This window comes from Heterodontus francisci, chromosome 37 (genome assembly GCF_036365525.1).
Source record: "Heterodontus francisci isolate sHetFra1 chromosome 37, sHetFra1.hap1, whole genome shotgun sequence".
In the NCBI taxonomy this organism is placed as follows: domain Eukaryota; kingdom Metazoa; phylum Chordata; class Chondrichthyes; order Heterodontiformes; family Heterodontidae; genus Heterodontus; species Heterodontus francisci.
In genome coordinates this window covers 32,578,866-32,603,393 of record NC_090407.1, presented here as the reverse complement: position 1 = coordinate 32,603,393, position 24,528 = coordinate 32,578,866, and the positions used below count along the sequence as shown (strand labels likewise).

Below are 24,528 nucleotides of genomic sequence, written 5' to 3'. Positions count from 1 at the left end.
AGGCATATTTTAAGGAGCAACTTCCAAGAAGTAGAAGTGGAGAAGAAGACGTGAGCAGGGAGGCAATTCTAGAGCTTTGTGTCTGGGCGGTTGAATGCACCACTACCAATGGTGGAGTGGTGAAAATCAATGATGTGTAAGAGACCAGAAGTGGAAGAGAATTGAGATTTTGGAGGATTGTAGAGCTGAAGGAGGCCAGTACTTCTTGCACAGGATGAAGGCAAAATTAGAGCTGGAATTATTCTGTGCTACTCTCTAGCACCTCCTAGTGGCCATCTGCAGAATGGCATTGGTAAAGGCAAGGAAATGGAAATAAAAACAATACATACCACAGGAAATAATGGTAATGGTTAAAATGGGGAGGGGCACTGACCTGAAAAAGAGGTGAGAATGTACACCAGGACAGCTATACATCCACTGCTGATAAAAGCCAGCAACATGTCATTCTTAAATGTTCGTCTCACTTCATAGTCAAACAGGTCTGTTCCACCATACAGGACTTTCACTTTCCTACAAAAGTAATGAAAGAAGTAAGAACCTTAATACAAATATAACACTTCATATTCGCACAATGTTGATCACTACAAATATACTTATCTGTATATTCCCACCAGTATTGATTCCTAACCGCAGCAGAAGACATGTTAGTATCACAGCTGGTTATTGGTAGGTAGTCAGTCAATTACAATATTTTACAGGAAATTAGATACACACTTGAAGAAAAATATAAAACTGCATAGAATATACAGCATAAAAACAGACCATCAGGCCCAACCAGTCCATGTTGGCATTTATGTTCCATTTGAGCCTGCCCCCAACTTCTCTCATCTAACTCTACCAGCAGAACCCTCTACACACTTCTCCCTCATATGCTCATCTAGCTTCCCTTTAAATGCATCTGTACTATTCACCTTAACTGCTCTCTGTGGTAGAGAGTTTCACATTCTCACCACTCTCTGGGTAAAGACGCTTCTTCTGTATTCCAATTGATTTCATGGTGACTATCTTGTATTGATGGCCTCTAGTTTTGCTCTTCCCCACAAGTGGAAACACTCTCTCTGTGTCTACTCTAGCAAAACCTTCCAAAATTTTTAAGACCACTACAAGGTCATCCCTCAGCCTTCTCTTTTCAAGAGAAAAGACACCCCACCTGTTCATCCTTTCCTGATAGGTATAACCTTGCAGCTCTGGCATCATCCTTGCAAATCTTTTGCACCTTCTCCAGTGCCTCTATATCCTTGTTATAATATGACGACAAGAACTGTACATAGTCTTCCAAGTGTAGTCTAACAATGCAAGTTTAGAATAACTTCTTTTCAATTCTGTGCCTCTAGAAATAAACCAGAGTACTTTGCTTTTTTTTTTAAAGAACAGTCTTACTGCCCTGTGTTGTAACTTTTACTAATTTGTGTATTTGTACTGCCAGATCCTTTTGCTCTTTTACCCCATTTAGATTTTTATTTTCCAAATAATATGTGACCTCACATTTACCTATGTTGCAATTCATTGGCCAATTATATGTCCATTCTACAAATGTATTAATGTCTTCCTGTAGGTTGTTGTAGTCCTAGTATCCTTCCCAATTTGGTGTCATCCACAAATTTAGAAATTATGCTTTTGATTCCAAAGTCTAAACAGTTAATATAAATTCTGAACAACCGTGGTCCCAGAACTGATCCTTGAGGAACCCCACTTCCCACCTTCTGCCACTCTGAATAGCTGCCCTTTACCCCACTTTCTGCTTTCTGTCTTGCAGCCAGCTAGCTATCCAATTTGCTACATGTCATCTGACTCGACATGTTCCAACCTTATGTATTCACCTATTATGTCGTACCTTATTGAAGGTCTTTTGGAAATTTAGATATATTATATCTACTGATTGCCCTCATTTATTTTCCCTGTTACCACTACAAAGGATTCAATGAAGTTGGTTGTGCAAGACTTTCCCTCTTGAAATCCATGTTGACTATTTTTTATTACATTTTTGGTTTCTAGCTGTTATTCTATTTTCTCCTTTAGTAGGGATTCCACTATTATTCTTACAACCGATATTAAGTTGACTTTTCTACAGTTACCTGCAGGTTTCATCTTCCTTCTTAAATATAGGTATAATGTTACTTATTTACCAGTACTCTGGCAGTACACGTTTTTCTAAAGAATTATTAAATTTGCGTAATAGTGCCTCTGCTAACTCTTCCCTTTTTCTTTTAAAATGTGTGGATGCAATCCATCTAGACCAGGGGTTTTATCCTCTTTGAATTTAATTAATTTATTTTTCTCCCCTTTATTTTAAATGTGGCTACATAATTTCTAATCGCATCTTTCAATGTCATATTTATCTGATCATCTCCCTGGTAAATACTGAAGCAAAATAATAATTTAATATTTCTGGCATTTTGCTATCGCTGCCTGTGATTTTATCTTGTCACTTAGTGGCCCTATTCACATCCTGACTTTCCTGTTTTATTATTTATGTAGAATTATATATTCTGTAGAATATCTACTATTTTGATTTATGCTCCTTGATAATCTAATTTCATTGTTCCTCTTTGCCTTTTTGATGTCTTCCCTAATCTCTTTGTTTTCTCCCTTGTCGGGCTCTCCTCTGCTGTCCATGCACTTAGTGTACACCTCTTTCCTTACCCTCAATGTTTCCCTTATGTCTTTATTCATCCACAGTGCCTCATTAATTAATATTTAGTTTGTTCTTGTTTTTCTGAAGCAGAGTATATTTTTCCTGGACTCTATTTTACATGTTTCCCATTGCTGTTCTATTGAATTCTTTGCCAATATCCTTGTCCATTTTATTTTCGCAAGGTTTATTCTCAACCCCTCAAAATCAGCTTTTCTCCAATCTATTACCATGATTTTGTCATGCCTATATTCTTTTCAATTACTTTTCTAAACTGTATTGTTCTGGCCACTATTGCTTTGATGTTCCTCTACTTCTATTTCTCTCATTTGCTTTGGTTCATTCCCCATTATAGGAACCAGTAGCAAATCCTCCCCTCCAAGGAAAGAGCAGTGAGAGGAGATTAAAGGGCATGAGCACTAGTACAATGGGCTAAATAGCATCCTTTTGTGCATAAATTTCCCTGAAAACACCAAACAGAAGCTGAGCCCAAGCTGTGGTCCCCTGTTCAGTGCCGTACTGCATTTCACAAAAGCTGTCTGTTTGAAACTGGGGAGGGTTGTCCCTCCAGGGTAGCTGTGTCAACCAATGATATCATAAAACCATAAATTCAAATACTATTCTGAATATATTGCCCCCAGTTTTGAATTTGTGTGGCACATGTATGGAGGATAGTGTCCTATCATGCCTCTTGCTGGCCAAGAGTGGTGAGAAGGTAAATGGTGGTGAAGTACATAACAGCAGCTAGTCATATGATGAAAACTACAGGAGGATATGTAGCCTGATCAGCCTCAGAAAGACAAACAGGAAAAGAATGGAAATACTAAGTACTTTTCTTTTTGCTCAGGTGTTAGCACACATGCCTCTGAGTCACAGGTTGTGGATTCAAGGCCCACTCCAGAGACTTGAGCACAAAATCTAGGCCAATATTCCAATGCAGTACTGAGGGAGTGCTGCACTGTTGGATGTGCCGTCTTTCAAATGAGACGCAAAATCAAGACCTGATCGGTCATCTCAGGTGGATGTAAATGATCCCATAGCATTATTTCAAAGAAGAGCAGGGAGTTTTCTTTTTAAATTTCTGAATCAACATCGCTAAAATTGATTATCTTGTCACTATCTCATTGCTGTTTGAGGGAGCTTGCTGTGGGCAAATTGGCTGTCACGCTTCCTACATTACAACAGTGACTACTGTAGTATAAGGATCTGAAAGGGTTAAGTACAGCTCCTACCATGATGATGTAAGAGATCACATGTGACAAAGACTTGAAGCTGGATACAGTATGGCAACTTCCAGTTTTACCTAAGAAACTACTTCCAGTGATACAAATCCAGGATTATCAGAGTTCAAGACAAAGAAAAGCCTTACCGAAAGGAACAAACCCATAATTATAACAAGAAATACCTTACCAGGAACCTACCGAAGTTGTCAGAAGGGCACGTTATGGGTACGAGACCAAATCGGAGAAGGAGTAATTCTCCAGGGAGAGGAGAATCAACAGTGATCTTATTTACTAAGAACTTCAGAAGGTACTATACGAAGGAACAGAAGGAATCTTATTCCTTTACATCAAAGATGTCAATCGATCATACATTTGGACGTATCAGATGTTGAACCTGAAATTCAGAAAGCTCAGAGACTACAAACCTCAATGAAGGCCGTCCAAGTCAAGAAACAACAGTTCAGAGAAAGATTACCAACCTTCCACATCTGACGACAACATGGTCAGGGACAGTTGTGACGCCTCCTGATAGATTGAATCTACGAAGTCAGAGACTTGGTTGGAGATGGGGTAGTTTATAAAATCAAAAGTGAATGTATGTAAATACATATTTGGATAAAAACTTGGCAGGAGATTTAGTATACAGTTCTTGCAAGAGTGGAAAGAATACCTCCTTACCATGATGATGTAAGAGATCACGTGATAGAGAAATATGAAGGTAGATCGAGTGTGGCGTTGGTGGAGCCACACAGACTAGTGTGAAGAGGTACATAGTTATACGATAATAAATGTTAGGCTGCGGTTGCTGACAATGCAATCACTAGGTGGTGCAGTACTTGCACATGCACAAATGCAGCCTTATGCACTGAAATGTCAGTCTCTGTGACGTTTTAGGCAGCTGCCAGGATTAAAGATGGCGCTGTTCAATTTATCACGAAAAACAAATTAAATTCAATCGCTGCGATCCCACCTCAAACAATATCCTGCTTCTCTTCCCTGGCACTGCCTCCCGCGCCTGTCTGCTCGCCGCTTGCTCCCGGTCTCACCGCCACTTTCCCTCAGCCACTCGCTCCCGTTTTAAACCCCACCCCACCTGTCAGCGACTTGCTCCCTCTCGCCGCATCATCCCCATCAGCTGCTTGCCCTTGCCTCTTTTGCCCGCGCCCCTCCCCCTTCTTCCCCCCGGCTCCCTCCTGCTTATCCACTCTGCTCCTTCCCGCTCCCCAAGGGGGAAGGAGGGGAAGAGAGAGAGAGAGACAGAGACACAGAGAGAGAGAGACAGAGACACAGAGAGAGAGAGAGACAGAGGCAGAGACAAGATAAGAATAGCCAGGGGAGGGGAGGGAGACTGCGAGCGAGAGACTGGGGCAGGGCGGGAAGTTGGGTTCCCGCCAGGTGGTGAGGCTGGATGACGTTCCAGTACAACTGCTTGATGTTTTCTGTACATGCGCGAATTAGTCCTGGCAAGAATGTAGGCTTCACATGCGCAGCACCTTAAGGACAGCAAGAGACTGTTCTGCGCATCTGCACAGCTGGGAGCGCTCTGATGATGTCAGCATGCTGGATGCATTGTCAGGAGTCAGTTTGTAAATGTTAATGTTCCAATTACTCCAGACTAAAGAATCTCTCTAAGCTAGGTTAACTAAGGTGGCAGCATACCAACAAACATACAACAACTACAATTCAAAAGCATTTCATTAGCTGTTAAAGCATGTTGGGTCATCCTGAGGTCGTGAAAGGCACTATATAAATATAAGTTCTTTATTTTATTTCTTTTAAAATCTTTTGGTGAATTTTGTGCCCATTAAAAGTAATGGAAAAAAAACCCCGGGAAGCAAGTTTGAATTTTGCAGCTAGGCTGTAGGTCCCGACATCGGGACTGTTTGGGCAGGGTGCAGGTGGCTGTATGTGATCTTCTGGTGGCCGGCCAATTAGCAGTGGGAACGTGCGGGGGCAGTTCGTTGACAGTGAGGAGACAGGAAACAAGGCTGCAGAGGCAGCATCAGTGACACCGCAGCAGGTGCTGACGTCCTTTTTAAAGGGCTGCCAGCCCTGCACCTACTGCTGACTGTCTACCTGCATCTATTGCTGACTGCCTGCCTGCCCAGACAGTTGAACATTTAAAGGAAACCTGCAGCAGCAATGTTAGAAGTAAGACCTGGGTGGCCCCACAGTTCAGTGATGCCTCCCTGCAGACTCTGCTCGAGGCTACAAGGGCAAGGCAGGGGTCCTCTTCCCCGGGGACAGGAGGAGGAGATGAGCCAGGCTGACCAAGCAAGTCTGGACAGAGGAGGTCAGCAGCTGTGGGGTCACCCCAAGAACCTCGGATGCAATGCCATCAGTGGATCAATGACCTTATTCGGTCTGCCTAGGTGTGTTCTCCATACCTCATTTGCCATTGGGCCTTATATGTTGCAACATGAGAAGGTGCGTTTGGTGGAGAGGGAGAGACCCCCCCCCCCCACCACCCACCCAGTCAGTGGCAATGGCATCAGGCAGTAGCATATGCTTCCACAGACATGGCTGCATCTCGGTGAGAGGCGCCCATTTGCCATTGTTGAGCTCCACAAAGTCCCTCGAGAGTGGCCGCATGCAGGAAACATTTGTGTACCCCCATCATGGACTGCTGGGCTCCCACCAGCATAGGTGTTGTGCTTGTCTGCATGGGGAAATTAAAAGTCTTCATCTATGTGCTTGCAGAAGACAGCCCATAACATAAAGGAAACAGTGAAGACAGGCAAAGGGTGCCATTTCTTTCCATCCTGACTCCCATGAGAGCTGGCAGGGCAGCATGGCAGCTGCTCCATTGCTGATGCCAAGTCAGGAATGCCCACCCAAGAGGGTGAGTGGATGAGCGCACGGGCAAAGGGTGCATCTGGCATACACAAGGCAAACCACTTGACACATGGAGTTCCAATGTAGGGATAGTTGGAATGACGCAATGAAAAACCTTTCAATCTTTCTGTTCCCACATGCAGGATCAGGTCAGGCCAAAGAACGGACAGCTTGAGAGACCGGGAAACAGCCGCCCACCTCTGAGGAGAAGGAAAGAGCCTCAGAGGGTGCACCATCATATCAGTCCTCCGCGCCCTCCAGCAGCACAGATGCTGTCATGTCGGTGGGTTTCTATTCATGCATAGATTCGGGCACACAAGCTAGTAAGCACAGCACAGATGTGCTCGAATAGCTGACAGAGGCCGAGGCCACTGACAGTTGGAGGACTGTGGGAGGCCAGGTGGATGCTGAGCCCCAGGCTGCTGACATGCCTCTGGAATCGTCGGCAACACAGCAAATGCTGCAGCTACAGAGTAAGGTAAGGGAACATCTGGCAGAGCTTCCAGAGGCTATGCGCACCCAAGCACGGATGATGGAAGGGTTCACGAGGCCTTGAGTGCTGCCATGTCTCTGGCGCTTGGCTTCCTTCATCAAGAGATTAGCGGCCATCATGGAGAGGCAGTTTCAGTAGATGCTGGAAAGGCGCGTAGACCTGCATGCCATTGCCTTGTCCATGATCTCTATGCAACAGTGGCAAGATGAGAGGGGGACAAAGTACCTGGCATCTCTGCCAGGTCCTCTCACTTCTCTGGTCAGCAGGGAGGTACAAGTGTGTCTTGCAAGGGAGGATGAGTAGCTGCCTTCTGCATCTGGGGGCTCCTCTCAGGGCCCTCCTAGTGTGGACAGCGGCTCTTCAGCCCTTCCGCCAGTGTCGCCAGTGCCTGAAGTAGCCGAGATAACAGAGGAGGGTCCTGCACCAGTGCAGAAGCCCTCAGCATGCTGAGGCCCGCCAAGCCTCAGGCAGCCAGAGGATGACTGGCAAGGTCATCCCAAGCCGTGGGGCAGTATGGTCAGCAGCAGCCTCCACCTCAGTTGCAAGCACAGGGGGAGCACCATGTAGGAGCAGGTATAAGAAGTTTAAAAAGAACACCTAGCTGCACTTGGGATCATGGGCAATTTGTATATCTAAGTGTTAAGCCTTGCGTCTGTTGTGCGCTTAATAAAGGATTAATATATTGGTGCTACATTTCTTGCTGTCCTTTGGGGCTTCACTTCTAACCTGGCTCCCTCAAGGGGCTGAGTGTGAGGGACCATGCTGTGTGCAGTCAACCTTGCTACTGTGCAATGTCCACCTGAGCGCTGGGCGATGGATAGCAAAATGAAGGAGGTGACAGCAGGGCTGCATAAAGCTAAGGCTTCATTGGTATGGTTCCAACAGGTAGTAAGGGTCATATGTAATTTCCATGCTTAAGTGCATCCCAAGCCTCCCTTGCACGTATTTCATCGCACCATGTCTGTGGTTCCTGGGGTCCTTCATCTTGCATCGCCTGGTCAGCAGCTCCCTCCACATTCTCATTGTCAGAGGCATTGCGATCCACGATATCCTCATTGGTCAACATCTCCCCTTTCTGCAGCGCCATGCTGTGCAGTGCATAACAGACCACCATGAAATGCAAGACCCTCGCTGGGACATACTGAAGTGCTCCACCAGATTGATCGAGGCACCTGAATCGCATCTTCAGCAGACCAATGGCTTGCTCGATGGTCACTCGGGTTGACCCATGGCAGTTGTTGTACCTCTCCTCTGCATCCTTGCAACGTTTCTCACAGGCCTAAACAGCAATGTCATCAGTGGGTAGCCCTTGTCTACGAGTATCCATCCCTGAAGGCACGCAGAGGCCGGAAATACTGTGGCACCTGGGACTGCTGATGTAGGCAGTGTCGTGGCTGCTTCCCGGGAATCATGCATACACCTGAAAGGTCCATCTGCGATGGTCGCAGACCAGTTGTACATTAAGTGAGTAGAAGGCCTTCCTGTTGATGAAAGCTGCTGGCTGGCCTGCGGGGACCCTTGATGGCCACAAGCATGCAGTCAATCACACCCTGCACCTGGGGGAATTCAGCAATGGCCCTGAACCCAATGGAACCCTCAGCTTAACTGTCTGGATTGGTGTGGTCGTGCATAGTGCCGGTCCTCTTGAAATGGGCATTGGTCACCACCTTAATGAATTGATGTGCCACAGACTACAATCCCACACATAACTCCAGTGGATCCCTGGAACGATCTGGAGGTGTAGAAGGTCAGTGCCACAGTGACCTTCAGTGCTACTGGCATTGGGTGTCCACCAACTTCCATGGGGCTCAGCTGGTCATGCAGTATGCCACACAGACTAATGATGGCCTCCCTGGAGAGGCAGTCATAGGGAGATACAGCACTGAAACAGGCCCTTCGGCCCACCAAGTCTGTGCTGACCATCAACCACCCATTTAATCCCTTATGCCCTACCACATCCCCACCTTCCCTCAATTCTCCTACCACCTACCTACACTAGGGACAATTTACAATGGACAATTTGCCTACAACCTGCAAGACTTTGGCTGTGGGAGGAAACCAGAGAGCCCGGCAGAAACCCATACAGTCACAGGGAGAACTTGCAAACTCCACACAGACAGCACCCAGAAATGAACCCGGGTTGCTGGAGCTGTGAGGCTGCGATGCTAACCACTGCGCCACTGTGCTTGGAGACACCGCTGCTTGGACATCTGTAGGTAGTTGAACCTTGGACAGTAGACCCTCTCTTGAGGCTAGCCTCTTCTGTGCACAGAAAGCTGTTTGCATGCCCCTCTATGCCCTTCTCCAGGGATGGGGGATTTTAGTTACAAGGTTAGGTTGGAAAAGCTGGGTTTGTTCTCCTTCGAACAAAGTAGATTGAGGGGAGATTTAATAGAATTGTACAAGATTATTACAGGCTTAGATAAGTTAGACAAAGATAAACTGTTCCCATTAACAAATGGTACAAGGACTAGGGAACACAGATTGAAAGTTTTGGGAAAAAGATGCAGGGATATGAGGAAACACTTTCTTACACAGCAGGTGGTAATGACCTGAATCTCGTTGCCCTTAAGCGTGATGGAAGCGGAGACAATCACTGACTTCAAGAGGAAGCTGGATGGCTACCTGACAGAAGACTTGCAGGGCCACGGGAATCGAGCCTAGGAGTGGGACTAACTGGACAGCTCCTGAAGAGCCGGCATGGACTCAATGGGGCAAATGGCCTCCTTCTGTACTGTAAATGACTCTATGATCTTTCGGTGCCTGTGCCTGGACCTCCCTCCCTCTCTGCTGCTCCTCCTTCTCAATGGGGGCCCCGAAGACTGGGTGAATGAGGCCCATGGCAGGTGGCCTCTCTCCCTGTGCCAGGCTTTTTATGCAAATGACAACCCCCTTTCCCTCACGCTTTTCTTCTGCTCAAGTGGCACTCTGGCAACATGCCCCCGCAGTGCTGGCACCTTAATTCTCCCATCCCCCTGCCCCCGGCTTAGTTTGCTGTTGCCCGCGCTGCTCCAGCATGGTACACTGGCTCTCTCGATGGCTGCTGGAGAGAGCTAGCACTGAGCTCCCGCTTGCTTGCCACCTCCTTTCACCGGGCGAGGCCCGTGGTTCCCACGCACCATAAGTAAAATTCAAAATACTAGCTAAAATTGCTTTCAATTGGCCAGTTAATTGCCTTAATTACCTTCCTGCCGCGTCGATGTGTGAAGTCTGTCCTCCATGTCGGCCATCGTCAGTAGAATGTGGAAATGACCAAAGATGTCCAATGTCTTCTGTTCCAATTTGACATGCAGTCCCTCCCCTCCTATGAGCTCGTTCCAAAAGGCCCCATAAAATTCTAGCCAGAATCTTTGACTTCTTCAGACATTCAGCAGCAGAATCAACCACTCCCATGTTGAAAAGCCCAGTTAAATGTTGATTAAAGTACCTTCTACTCAACCTCAATATGCCCTTTCCCTCAGGAGGTTGTGCCTTAAACAATAAACTGACATTTCCAATTTGTCACACCATATATACAAATAACTTGAGTTTAATTCCCCTTCTGAGTCAGATTGAGACAGCCTGAAAAAAGGCAGAAGTCAGATCTCGTCAAATTTCAGAACAAGCTGCCTCCAACACAAACTTTAAAGCAAACCTTTAAAGCGGCATGACTGAATTCTAAATGGGACCTCAAATGCTAACCCTGTGGCTTTTCTTCAGAGGCTCTTGTAATTCCATAATCCTTTTCATATCGCACAACAGATCAGCCTTTTAATAGCTGCTTTTCTATGGACAGCTGCATTGTGTTCACAATCTAGGGGATCCCGAGTACAAGTACAAAACAATTCTGCTTAACCGCCACATTTCCTGTTTATTTTACTTGTTTAGATAATAGAGATTAGAACAGCGTGAATCCTCCTTGGCATCTAGCTTGTTGGCTAACTCCCCGAGTACCCGTGTCTTTGCTCATATTTGATACTGTGTACAGAAATAGCATCTCTTTTAATGTTATGGTCTTTGTGATTTGCGATATTCTCCCATTCCTGTGAGGTGGAGAACTGGGAGCCCAATTAGTGTCCAGGCATTAGAGGTGGCCAGACAGAAGGAGAAAAGCTGCAAATGTGAATTTAAAATCACAACTTGCCAGAAATAAACAGTTGTTCTGTCAGCATACAAGAGGAGAAAAGAGACAGGTTACCTAGTCTTTGGATGTATTAACTCGATCTACAATGCCAACATGCCTTTTCTCTTTTTCCATACAATGATGCACCTGCTGTGTATTTCCCGCAATTTCTATTTCTATATTACACAAGGGCAGAAAAATCTGGAGTCAATAATCACTGTGCAATAGTAGCGTGCAAACACGTTAATATAGTTGCTTGAAGTTCCTCTGTCTGGTATTTTAACAAAAAGTGTTATGAACGCTGGATCTTGTAACGTGATTATGTCTTAAAAATTATGATTTTTAAAAGTTTAAGATGGAGTCCAGAAGGTCAGGTGACCTTACCTCCACTATGCAAAAAGTTACCAGGACAACAGGGAACACAGATCAAATGTCTTCTGAAAACAGAGACTAAAGCACTAACACCTGAAGTACAATGGGTTTTGCCGTCCCAGACTTTTGGGTGGTGAAACAAGCAGCCAGTAATTGGGAAATTGCAAATAAACTAGGCAGGTGTTAACACCTGGAGAAAATGGAAAGGCCCGAGTGGCTTTGTGAATGCAAACTTCTGGTCCCTGCGTTTTGGAACAGAACTTTAAGTTATTGACTTCTGAATCCACATAAATTTAACAGACTTTCTAAAGGCAAATAGAAGGGAACCAGTCAGGTTCAAGACAAGCTGTAAGAGAAGACACTGAGCGGTGGCAGCTGGGGAGAGAGGGAATGCCTGCTCTCTGACGTTATACAGTGAAAGGCTGTTAAGACTTGGAACTGTTTTGAGAGTCGAAGCTTGCAGAGAAAGAAGTAAAGTACCCATGGGATCACCGGAAATCACATTATTCACGGATGTCCAGGTCGGAAGTGCTCAGTGGAGTGAGCAAAGGAAATATTTTTATTTTTTATTTAGAGATACAGCACTGAAACAGGCCCTTCGGCCCACCGAGTCTGTGCCCACCAACAACCACCCATTTATACTAATCCTACATTAATCCCATATTCTCTACCACATCCCCACCATTCTCCTACCACCTACCTACACTAGGGGCAATTTACTATGGCCAATTTACCTATCAACCTGCAAGTCTTCGGCTGTGGGAGGAAACCGGAGCACCCGGTGGAAACCCACACAGTCACAGGGAGAACTTGCAAACTCCGCACAGGCAGTACCCAGAACTGAACCCAGGTCACTGGAGCTGTGAGGCTGCAGTGCTAACCACTGTGCCACCCATTTTTGGAAAATCTGGGGGATCCAACCCATTGCAACTGAGAGGAGTTTGGGTCTTTTAACAGCAAAAGATTTTGTCATCAAAAAGGATTGTGTGGTGTAGGGTTTTCAAGTGTTTGAATAAGTAAAGAAAATACCTTTATTTGTAATTTGGGGTATCAGTTACTTACTAAGTACTATTTAGTTAATTGGGGATTTCTTTTAGTTTAGTTGTTCTACTAAAAGTCTTAAAATGTGAAATCTTGTGTAATTTGTTAAATTATTCCGGGGGTTCATTACTCATATTTTTCACGCTAATGATCTCTCTAAGGTTGGAACAAAAGCATCAAGCCATTTAAGATAAGGTTAAGATAAGATGGGTAAATATTTCCGTTGAAGAAGCAGATTAAGGACTTTCATATGAGTGCAGTAGTGCTACTTTGTCCCAGAGTGCAATTTCAGCACAGGAATGTCGCATTAAAATCATTTGTTCTCCAGATAAGGAGGCTATGCCACCAATTTTAACTTTACGGAGTTTATATTGTTCAATAACAAAGAAGATTGCCAGAATATCATCTCATTTTCTGCACCGAGTGCTTTCTTTCTTTCTTTTGGGCCTCCTTATCTCGAGAGACAATGGATACGCGCCTGGAGGTGGTCAGTGGTTTGTGAAGCAGCGCCTGGAGTGGCTATAAAGGCCAATTCTGGAGTGACAGGCTCTTCCACAGGTGCTGCAGAGAAATTTGTTTGTTGGGGCTGTTGCACAGTTGGCTCTCCCCTTGCGCCTCTGTCTTTTTTCCTGCCAACTACTAAGTCTCTTCGACTCGCCACAATTTAGCCCTGTCTTTATGGCTGCCCGCCAGCTCTGGCGAACGCTGGCAACTGACTCCCACGACTTGTGATCAATGTCACACGATTTCATGTCGCGTTTGCAGACGTCTTTATAACGGAGACATGGACGGCCGGTGGGTCTGATACCAGTGGCGAGCTCGCTGTACAATGTGTCTTTGGGGATCCTGCCATCTTCCATGCGGCTCACATGGCCAAGCCATCTCAAGCGCCGCTGACTCAGTAGTGTGTATAAGCTGGGGGTGTTGGCCGCTTCAAGGACTTCTGTGTTGGAGATATAGTCCTGCCACCTGATGCCAAGTATTCTCCGAAGGCAGCGAAGATGGAATGAATTGAGACGTCGCTCTTGGCTGGCATACGTTGTCCAGGCCTCGCTGCCGTAGAGCAAGGTACTGAGGACACAGGCCTGATACACTCGGACTTTTGTGTTCCGTGTCAGTGCGCCATTTTCCCACACTCTCTTGGCCAGTCTGAACATAGCAGTGGAAGCCTTACCCATGCGCTTGTTGATTTCTGCATCTAGAGACAGGTTACTGGTGATAGTTGAGCCTAGGTAGGTGAACTCTTGAACCACTTCCAGAGCGTGGTCGCCAATATTGATGGATGGAGCATTTCTGACATCCTGCCCCATGATGTTCGTTTTCTTGAGGCTGATGGTTAGGCCAAATTCATTGCAGGCAGACGCAAACCTGTCGATGAGACTCTGCAGGCATTCTTCAGTGTGAGATGTTAAAGCAGCATCGTCAGCAAAGAGGAGTTCTCTGATGAGGACTTTCCGTACTTTGGACTTCGCTCTTAGACGGGCAAGGTTGAACAACCTGCCCCCTGATCTTGTGTGGAGGAAAATTCCTTCTTCAGAGGATTTGAACGCATGTGAAAGCAGCAGGGAGAAGAAAATCCCAAAAAGTGTGGGTGCGAGAACACAGCCCTGTTTCACACCACTCAGGATAGGAAAGGGCTCTGATGAGGAGCCACCATGTTGAATTGTGCCTTTCATATTGTCATGGAATGAGGTGATGATACTTAGTAGCTTTGGTGGACATCCGATCTTTTCTAGTAGTCTGAAGAGACCACGTCTGCTGACGAGGTCAAAGGCTTTGGTGAGATCAATGAAAGCAATGTAGAGGGGCATCTGTTGTTCACGGCATTTCTCCTGTATCTGACGAAGGGAGAACAGCATGTCAATAGTCAATCTCTCTGCACGAAAGCCACACTGTGCCTCAGGGTAGACGCGCTCGGCCAGCTTCTGGAGCCTGTTCAGAGCGACCGAGTGCTTTGGTGACTGATGATTGAGTGTGGACCCCAAACACCAGCATGAGAATCTTAAAATAAAAGCATGCTGGAAATCTGAAACACAAACAAGAAATGCTGGAAATACTCAGTTCTGATGAAGGGTCACTGACCTGAAACGTTAACTCTGCTTCTCTCTACACAGATGCTGCCAGACCTGCTGAGTATTTCCAGCATTTCCTGTTTGTGTTTCAGGTTGAGAATCTTGATTTTTCAGTTGGCATTTACATTCAGCATCAGCAACGCGATGGGCCTCATAGTAGGAGGTGCCTTCTTGGATGGCTTTTCGTCATGCTTTGCTATCCTAAGCAAGTTGTTGATTCTGACGACCATCCATTTAATACTGCTTCAGAGTTGCTTTTCAGCAGTTTTTATATCTCTTTTGCTGACCACCATGAAATTCCTATCCAATTGTCAATATGCCAAAAAAGATCATCAAACATTCTTACTACATGACCTGACCATCATAACTGTGCCTTCATGATCACAGCATTGATGCTTGGCATGTCAGATTTTGAGAACTTTTGTATCTTTACATAAGACATATGGAAATGTCGGACAGGAAAAAAGTACCTGGTCCACCCAATCTGTCCTGTTTGGTCATGATCTCAGGAAGTGAGAAAATCACAATATACACAGTTCTTCCACCAAGTATAGGGTTCACTTAATAGGCCAACATTTGCAGAAAATAAGAAAACCACCCTTTAATGGGCACATTAGATCAAAGGCATCAACAAAGCACAAAGAGGGATAGGGAACTCTGGCACATATAGAACATGAGCAAAAGAGGAAGTTTTAAAAATTCTTTTCTCCCTAATTGCCCTTGAGCAAGTGGCCATCTATAACAGAGCAGCTTGCTAGGCTATTTCAGAGGGCAGTCAAGAGTCAACTACGTTGGGGTGGGTCTGCAATCATATGTAGGCCAGATTAGGTAAGGACAGCAGAGTTCCTCTCTTGAAAGACATCAGTGAATTAGATGGGTTTTTAACTACAATCTGATAGTTTCATCATTATTAATGAGACTAGCAGTTTATTCCAGATTTATTAATTAATTGAATTTAAACTCCCCCAGCTGCTGTGGTGGTGGGATTTGAACTCATGTGCCACGAAGACTCTCACCTGCCAAGAATGAGGCATATTAATTTTGTCATATGAACATCAATTTTAAACTCTTGCTGGAGTGAAGAGATGACTTGTTTAAAGAGATCAGCATGGCTGGAAAAACATTTGCATACTAACAGACAGCGCTTGGAGAGACAAAAGAATTGCTTACTGATTCAATTAACAGAGATTGGTCTGGGCAACGGTGATCCGCATCGTTTCAGTGTAAGAGACAGCACTACACACCCGCCACCCACCACCCCCTGCACAACCAAGGGCTTTGAAATCCACAACGCAGGAGCGGTTGTTCCCAAAAAAGGGGTTCGTCTCATGACTAACCTGCTGGCCAACTTGGAGTTTTGAATTCTACTCATAGGACAGTTTGACGACAGAGACTGCAAACTGCAACTGAACTTGGAACAGTGCCTCTCCTGTCTGTCTGTCTGTCTCTCTTTCAATAAACTCCAGATCCACTTAAGTCACTTAAACCTCAAGAGAGAAAAGACTCCTAGCATCGAAACAAGTTTTAAAGCATGCACTGGGCTGCAATGAAATGGCAAGACTTACCAGCAACCACAGACTCCACATCGAACTCAAAGGACAGTAAATAGAAACCCAGCTATTGCCTCAAACTTTTCCCTTTATTCTTTCTACTTTTTCTGTCTCTATCTGCGTGTGTGTCCATCGCATATGCATGCTAGCGTAGTCATGTTGCGTATTCGTAGTTGGTAACCGAATTAGAATTTAAGATTAATAAACTTCCATCTTTCTTCTTTAACTCTAAGAAAACCTGATTTGATTTCTTTGCCTTGTAATTGGAAAGCAGTGAACAAGGATTCACCGAGGGGGAGCTAAAAACACAGTATTTTAAAAATAAACCCTGTTATGGTTACACCAGGCAAAGGCTGAGAAGGATTTCCCTAGACCCCTTTCTCACCTGGTCGTAACAGAAATTTGGGGGCTAGCGTCTGGGGTTTGACTCACAGACAAATGAGAAATTGGAAGTGGGAAATCAAACCGATCCCAATCAAAGAGAAAACATTTCAATACCGGTTTTCTCGTGGTTGTGTGTGATAGAATACTAAAATGTCTGCGACTGAAGCTGGTAGCTCCCCAAGCCAGGGTGAAGTAACTTGGAATGTTAAAAGCACTGTCTATGGAAGAGTTGAGAAAAATGGCTGAGCAGTGTGGGATCACTGTCCATGCCAAGGCTAGAAAGTCTGAACTCCTAAGCCTAGTGGCCAACCATTTTTCCCTTGAATCTGAAGAAGTAGAAACAGGGTTAGAAGTAGACTCCAACAGGGTTTTACTAGCAAAGGTACAACTGGAACACAGGAAACTTGAATTTGATGAAAGGGAAAGAGAGAAACAGCAGAGAGAAAGAGGAAGAACTCTCCAGAAAGAATGCAAAGAGAGAGAGCTGAGGCAACTTGAGTTAACTAGGGGGCAAAAGACTAACACCAGTGAAAGCATTGTCAATATGAAGGAGTGTAATTCAGGGCTGGGCACAGAATTGTTAAAACATTCCCAATTAATCCCAAAATTCAATGACGGAGACGTGGAAGCATTTTTTGTGTCTTTTGAAAAACTGGCAAGGCAGTTAAAGTGGCCAGTTCAGGCTTGGACTCTGCTGATACAAAGCAAGTTAATAGGAAAAGCCCATGAGGTTTATACCATGTTGCCAGATGAGAGCTCATCCAAATATGAACTGACAAAAAATGCTATCCTCAGGGCATATGAGTTAATATCGGAAGCCTTTCACCAAAAGTTTAGAACCCTCAAGAAGCAAGCTGATCAAACTTGCCTGGAGTTTGAGAGAAATAAGCAGCTGGCTTTGACCAGTGGTTGAGGGCTTTTAAAGTGCAGCTCAGCTATGAAAATCTCAGAGAAGTAATTTTGCTAGAGGAATTTGAAAACTCTCTCCCACTCTCCATAAAGACACATGTATCGGAACAGAAGGTTCATAGAGCCTAGCAAGCCGCAATGCTGGCTGATGGGTTTGCTCTCATTTATAAGTTGGTTCCCCAGGGGGAAACCTTTCCTAGTCACCCCCACAAATTCGAAAAGGACAAAGGGTGGGAAGGTGATAGAAGCCCAAGCAGTCCTGGGAGGGAAAGAAACGGAGGAGACATAGGGGGCCCTCCTCCAGCCAAAAAGGAAGGTGCTGTAAGTTGGAGTGAGTCCTGGAGACCTGTATGCTTCCATTGTGATAAAGCAGGACATCCAAGAGCTAACGGCTGAAAACGAAAGGGAAAGCCTGTAGGGTTAATCAGGGCACACCTGCACAGTGAAGGAGAAGGGACCCTGGTGGAAAGCATAGCAGAACAAGCTGTGGCTTTAACTGCAGTAAGAGTTAGACCCAGAAAGCCTACTGCTGCAAGTGCAGAAAAATTTAAATCGGATTCCTGAGGGTTATCAGGGTTTTGTGTCTGAAGGGAGAGTAACCCCATACCCCTCGACTGGGGCAAGCAAGCCCACAGTGATCCTCAGGGACACAGGGGCCACTAGATCCCTTTTACTGGGAAAAGGCCTGACCTTTCCCTCAGAGAATGCAGTAAACACCAGAATGGTGGCAAATATTATTGAGGGCAGTGTATGCCTGTACTTTTACACCGGATCTACTTGGAATGCAACCTCGTTTCGGGACCAGTGACCATAGGCATTGTCCCTAGTTTGCCTGTGGATGGGATTGACCTGCTCCTAGGTAATGATCTGGTGGGGACAACGGTGGTAGCTTTCCCAGTAGTGGAAGAGAGACCGCAGGAGGTCAGAGAGACAGGGCAGTGGCAGGAGACGGTCCCCTGCAGTTTCCCTGAAGGTATAGTGAATCAGGCCATGATCAAATTAGCCCCCTCAGAGGAGACTGAATTGGCAATGCAAACAGATGACCACGCGGTCTGTCTGTCTGAGACTTTCTTTGGAAAGTTAGAAGACCCAGGGAATGAGGTAAATGGATCTTCCCTCGCTGGGGCTCAGCGAGTGACCCAGTATTGAGAGAGTCAGCACAGTCTGCCCAGTCTGAAATTGAAGCAGAGGGAGTCCCTGATTGCTCCTATTTAAAGAATGAGGTACTGATGAGGAAGTGGAGTTCTCCTCAAAGACCTGAAAGCAAGGTGTGGACAGTGGTTCACCAGTTAGTGGTGCTGCAGAGGTACTGGACAGAAATATTACGAATGGTCCATGAGATTACAGTGGCTGTACATGTCGGTATACAAAAAAAACCAAAGCCCTAATAAGGCAGCAGTTTGACTGGGCAAAACTCCACAAAGATGTGGTGGAGTACTGTAGGAGTTGCCACATGTGTCAGGTTGAGGGGAAACCCCAACCTACAGCGAAATTTGCACCCCTAAGTACTGTATCGGTGTTTGGAAGACCCTCTAGCAGAGGGCTGGTGAACTGTAAGGGACCCCTGCCAAGAACAAAAGGGGACAGGCAGGCACAAGGCTGGAAAAAGGTTAGAAAGGAAAGGGGAGAAAGGGACAAAAAGGGCAAGTTAAAGGAAGTCCTGGAGGAATTCCAAATGGAAAACTCAACTGTCCGGTAAGCCAACCCCGAAATGTTTGAAAAGTTAGACACCACATCCTCCTATGTAAATGCAGACAGTAGAAGCACCCCACTAAGAGTTGCTAACAGCATTTACAGGAATCTGCAGAGACAAAGAAAGTCCTCAAGAGGGCAGAGAAACCGTGAGGATGATGCCTCACCTTGTTGACGCAGTGGAGTGCAGTAGAATCTGGACAAATACCTGCAAGCAGGAGTGTCCCAGAGGACAAAGGGAAGATTAGCAAAGTATCCACCCCCACAGTCAGGAGAAAAGGGCACCAACTATCCCTTAAGGTGAAAAACTCTTGCATGATTCTTCAAAGCACTGAGAGTTCAGTGTTTCCACCCACTGCTGCCACTCATGAGCAGAACTTCAACCTAGGGCTAATTAAATTTAACCCTCCCCCTACAGACCTCAACAGGAACAAAGACACCCTATGCAGTCATGGAAATGTGCAAACTGAAAAACTTCTGCAAAAACCACACGTTTATTGGGATGCCAAAAGGGCAGTTCAAAACAGCGCTGCTACCAAAAAAAGACAGGCTGTAGCAAGGATTTCTGGATGAATGAGAAGGAATGAGGGAGATGCATGTGTGTTTTTTCTGTACCTACTCTTCTCTCTAGTCCCTTTTAATGAAATGCTCTTTTTAAAAAAATTGCATTTCATTCCGCTGGGTGTGGAGGTGTCATGAAGACCCCCACCTGCCAAGAATGATGAATATTAATTTTATCATATGAACATCAATTTGAAACTGTTGCTGGAGTGATGAGATGACTTGCTTGAAGAGATCAGCAGTGACTGGAAAACATTTGCATACTTGGAGAAACAAACAAATTGCTCATTGATTCAATAAACAGAGATTGGTCTGGGCAATGGTGATCCACATTTTGTCAGTGTAAGTGACAGCACTACCACCCCCCTCCCCCCGCCCCCCACTGAGAGCTATGAAATCCAAAAACCACAGGAGTGGTTGTTCTCAAATAAGGGTTTAGTCACAAGACTAACCTGCTGGCCAACTTGGAGTTTGGAATTGTACTCACAGACAGTTTGAAGACAGAGACTGCAGACCGCAACTGAAGTTGGAACAGTGCTTCTTTCCTGTCTGGGTCTCTCTCTTTCACTAAACTGTGGATCCACTTAAGTCACTTAAACCTGAAGAGAGAAAGGCTCCTGCAACAGAACAAGTTTTAAAGCATGCTCTGGGCTGAAATGAAATGGCAAGACTTACCAGCAACCAAAGACTCTACATCAAACTCGAAGTACAGTAAATAGAAACCCAGCTATCGCCTCAAACTTTTACCCCTTATTCTTTCTACTTTTTCTGTCTCTATCTGTGTGTGTGTTTATCGCGTATGCATGCTAGCGTGGTCGCGTCGCCTATTCATAGTCGATAACTGAATTAGAGTTTAAGATTAATAAACTTCCATCTTTCTTCTATAAATCTCAGAAAACCTGTCTGATTTGATTTCTTTACCTTGTAATTGGAAAGCAGTGAACAAGGATTCACTGAGGGGGAGCTAAAAACACGGTGTTTTAAAAATAAACCCTGTTACGCTTAAACCAGGCAAAGGCTGAGAGGGAACCCCTAGACCCCTGTTTCACCTGGTCATAACACATGTTTCTGAAGCATTAATCTAGACCTCTGGATTACTAGTCCAATAACATGCCAAGTATTCTACTGTCCCCCTAGTGTGTGTGACCAAAGATTTGGGAGGATTTTCCTTAGAGATGGGACACAGGATTGTGATATGATTCATTGCAGAATACATTCCCCATCTCAATAATGCAGTTGTGAGTCAGTGTTGGGCAGGAAGGAACCAAAGGTCTTCCAGAGGGTGAGTTACACTGGGCCAATTTCAGCTGCCAGTGAAACAGTACCATTGGTAGAAGCTTCTCGAACTCTTCCTCTTTCCCAACAACCTATAGACTGCTGGAATCCCCAAGCTTGGCAGCTTGGCAGTGCTTAACCACTATCTAGGTTTCTCACGTTAAAAGAAAATATGCGCTGAAAGCTGCATTAACTACACATGGAATAAAATAGCTCAGACCCTGTCATGCACCAATGACAGAAAAGCTCAGATAACAAACAGATTACTACAACCACCAGACTTTCTGCATTTGGTCCTTGTGCTATTCAGTACTCAGAGTGCGGTGAGGGAATGTTACCACTGTCCACGCAGGTTGCTGAGAGTTTCTGTACAATTACATCCTGACATGGATTTTGCGGCTCTGTTTTCATTTATATCAATACAGTGCCTCAGAAACATCTCAAAACAATTCACATAGAATGAACTACTCCTCAAACTATCGCCTCAAACTTTTGCCCCTTATTCTTTCTACTTTTTCTGTCTCTATCTGCGTGCGTCGCCTATTCGTAGTCGATAACTGAATTAGAGTTTAAGATTGCAATAGAAGATATTTAAATATATGATGGAAGCGTATAAATTAAATAACATTCCGACTAGGAGTAAAGGGAGTGCAGCAAAGGCTAGGGTGGTAGGGCAATTTGAGCAAAAATTTCAATTTAAAAGAGGCAGATGAAAATTATACAACAGGCATGTTTAAAGGCATGAACAGAAAGGGAAGTAGCAAGCCCATTTATAAACAGATAGGAGGTAAAAGAATAGTGTGAGAAAGGATGGAAGCACTTAGCGGCGAAGCAGACCATGTTGTAATTGATAAAGAAGTGATGACAATGATACGTAATAAGAATATTGCTTCAGTTTTTACAGAGAAGAGTGAAAATGGGACTGAGGATAAGATGGAAGAGCCATCACCAGAAAGTAAAAAAAAAGTTAATCAGACTGAACATGGAAAAGTCACCAGGTGGTAGGCATCCCAGAAAATCAGAGGGTAGTTAGGACAGTGATAACGGATGGTCCTAAACATAATTTGCCCAACAGAAATTTGTCAAAGGACAAGAATGTTAAAAAAGGGAATAGCCAGGAAATTACAGGCCAGTTAGTCTTACTTCAGTTGTAAAAATAAACATGGCTATGGAGACAGAGCAGATTGGCTGGGGTGGGTAGGGGGGGGGGGGGTGGGAGTGGGGAGTGGTGATGGGGTGGAAGAGGACAAATAGGCTTGTCTTTTCAGAGCCGACAGAAACGAAGGGTTGAATGGCCGCCTTCTGTGTTGCAAGATTGCAAGATTCTCTGAAAAACATGGGCAAATCGGAGAAGTCAGCATGGATTTTTAAAGGCAAATCATTTAATTAAAATTTTCTAAGAAATTGTGTCATAACAGAGAGCATGCATTAGATGCATGTAAAGATTCTCAGAAAATTTGCTAAGGTGCCGTATAACAAATTTGTTGCAAAACTAATGACATTTAGTATTAGAGGAAAGTAGTTGCATGGATAATGACATGGCTAAAGGCCAGAATGGAGGTAAATGGATATTTTCAGTTCAGTTAAGGTAGATAGGGTGTGCACAGTGTCATGCTAGGCCCCCACCTGCCAAGAACGTGGCACATCAATTTTGTCATGAACATTGATTTTTAACTGTTGCTGGAGCGAGGAAATGACTTGTTAAACTGAGCAGCCATGGCTGGAAAAAAACATTTACATACTAACAGACATCGAAGGTGGGGAAGTGCATTCCAGGGCCTGCTAAGGAGGCTACAATCCACAAGGCCCAGGACTGGTAAGTCCAGCTGGTCACATGACTACTTGGCTGTTCCAGGGTTTTCTTTTGAATTGGCCACAGAGAGTTTGAAGGCAGAGTGTCTGTTCACTCCTCGACTGAGAAGATCTCTCTCCTGTCTATCCCATCTCTTTCTCACAAGCCTCTGAATCCACTGGTTCAGTTCTGATGAAGGTCACTGACCTGAAACGTTAACTCTGCTTCTCTCTCCACAGATGCTGCCAGACCTACTGAGTATTTCCAGCATTTCTTGTTTTTATTTAAGGTTTAAGAAGAATACTGGGCCCCAATGAAAAGCAAGATCTACCCACAATCAAGGACTCTACAGTGAACTCGAAGAACCGTAACAACAACTCTTCAGATATTTCCTCAAACTTATCCACTTTATTTTTCTTCTGCTCTTTTCTGTCTCTATTTGCATGTGTGTATCGCGTATGCATGCTAGGGTGGGCGCGCCATGTATCCGTAGGCGTCTACCAAATTAGAGTTCATGTTTAATAGATTTCAACTTTTCTTCTTTAAACCTAAGAAAGCTGGTTTGTGCTGGTTTCTTTGCCTTATAATTGGAAAGCAGTGAGCAAGGATTCACCAAGGGGGAGCTAAAACATGGTGTGTTTAAAATTAAACCCTGTTACAGTAAGACCAGGTGAAGGCTGAAATGGAACCCTAGACCTCTTTCTCACCTGGTCGTAACAACAGGGATTTGTGCTGGGATCTTTTAGCCTCACTTTCTATCAGTATTTTAGGCATTGAGTTTGTTGATGATCCTAGATTGGAGTCTATGGCCAACTGCAAATACAGAAGACGGGGGCAGGCGGGGTTAGTGGAGGGCACAGTGAATTTGGTGAAGGGTAACAGAGAGGTGGCAGATGCACAGAAATGCATGGTACATTTTATGAAAAATAGTCAAAAGTATACCCTTAACAGTAAAACTGAAGGTGGAAAAGACCATAAATAGGCAAGTGGGACACTAGCTATAAAAGCAAGAAAATGTTGAATTTGTTCAAGACATTAATTGGGTCACTGTTGGAGTTCTGAGTACCCAATTATAGGAAAAGTACATCAAGGATTCATGAGAGTACCACTAATCTGCAGTTATAATGATAAAGAAATGTTTGAAAAATTGAGTCTTTTTTCAATGGAACAAGGAATCGAATAGGTTTTTAAAATTATGAAAAGCTCTTAAGAGGGTAAATATTGCAAGGTTGTTTCCAATTGTTGAATTGATAACTCAGGATTATCACAGAGAACAAAGTAGAAAATTATAAGAATATTTTGCATGCAGTGAGTTATGAAATATTTTTCTACAAATAGCTACTGATCCAGGGACTGTAACATAATTTAAAAGGGAATTGGAAAAGAACAAATTGAAAAGGGTATCCAGAAAGGACAGGGAAATGGGAATAAGGTACACAACTTCAGTTAAGGAGCGACTACTGGCACAGTTGAGGTGGCTGATTGGTCTCCTCCTCTTCTATAATTTCTATGTTTCTGTGACTGTTAGGCAGATAGCAATGTCCCAAAAACAATAATGAGGTGAATGATCAGTTTATCAGCTTTTGTGGGTGTTG

The 24,528-nt window shown here is 44.6% G+C and overlaps 1 protein-coding gene across 3 annotated transcripts in view; it reads right to left on the bottom strand.

Moving 5' to 3' along the window:
* The window catches only part of disp3 (dispatched RND transporter family member 3), a 743,795-nt gene that overhangs the window by 240,479 nt on the left and 478,788 nt on the right, over positions 1–24,528 (bottom strand). For all 3 annotated transcript variants that reach the window (XM_068017501.1, XM_068017500.1, XM_068017502.1), the window contains one exon: positions 374–510. In XM_068017501.1, coding sequence (XP_067873602.1) covers positions 374–510 — 137 coding nt within the window. The remainder of the gene's footprint in view (positions 1–373; positions 511–24,528) is intronic.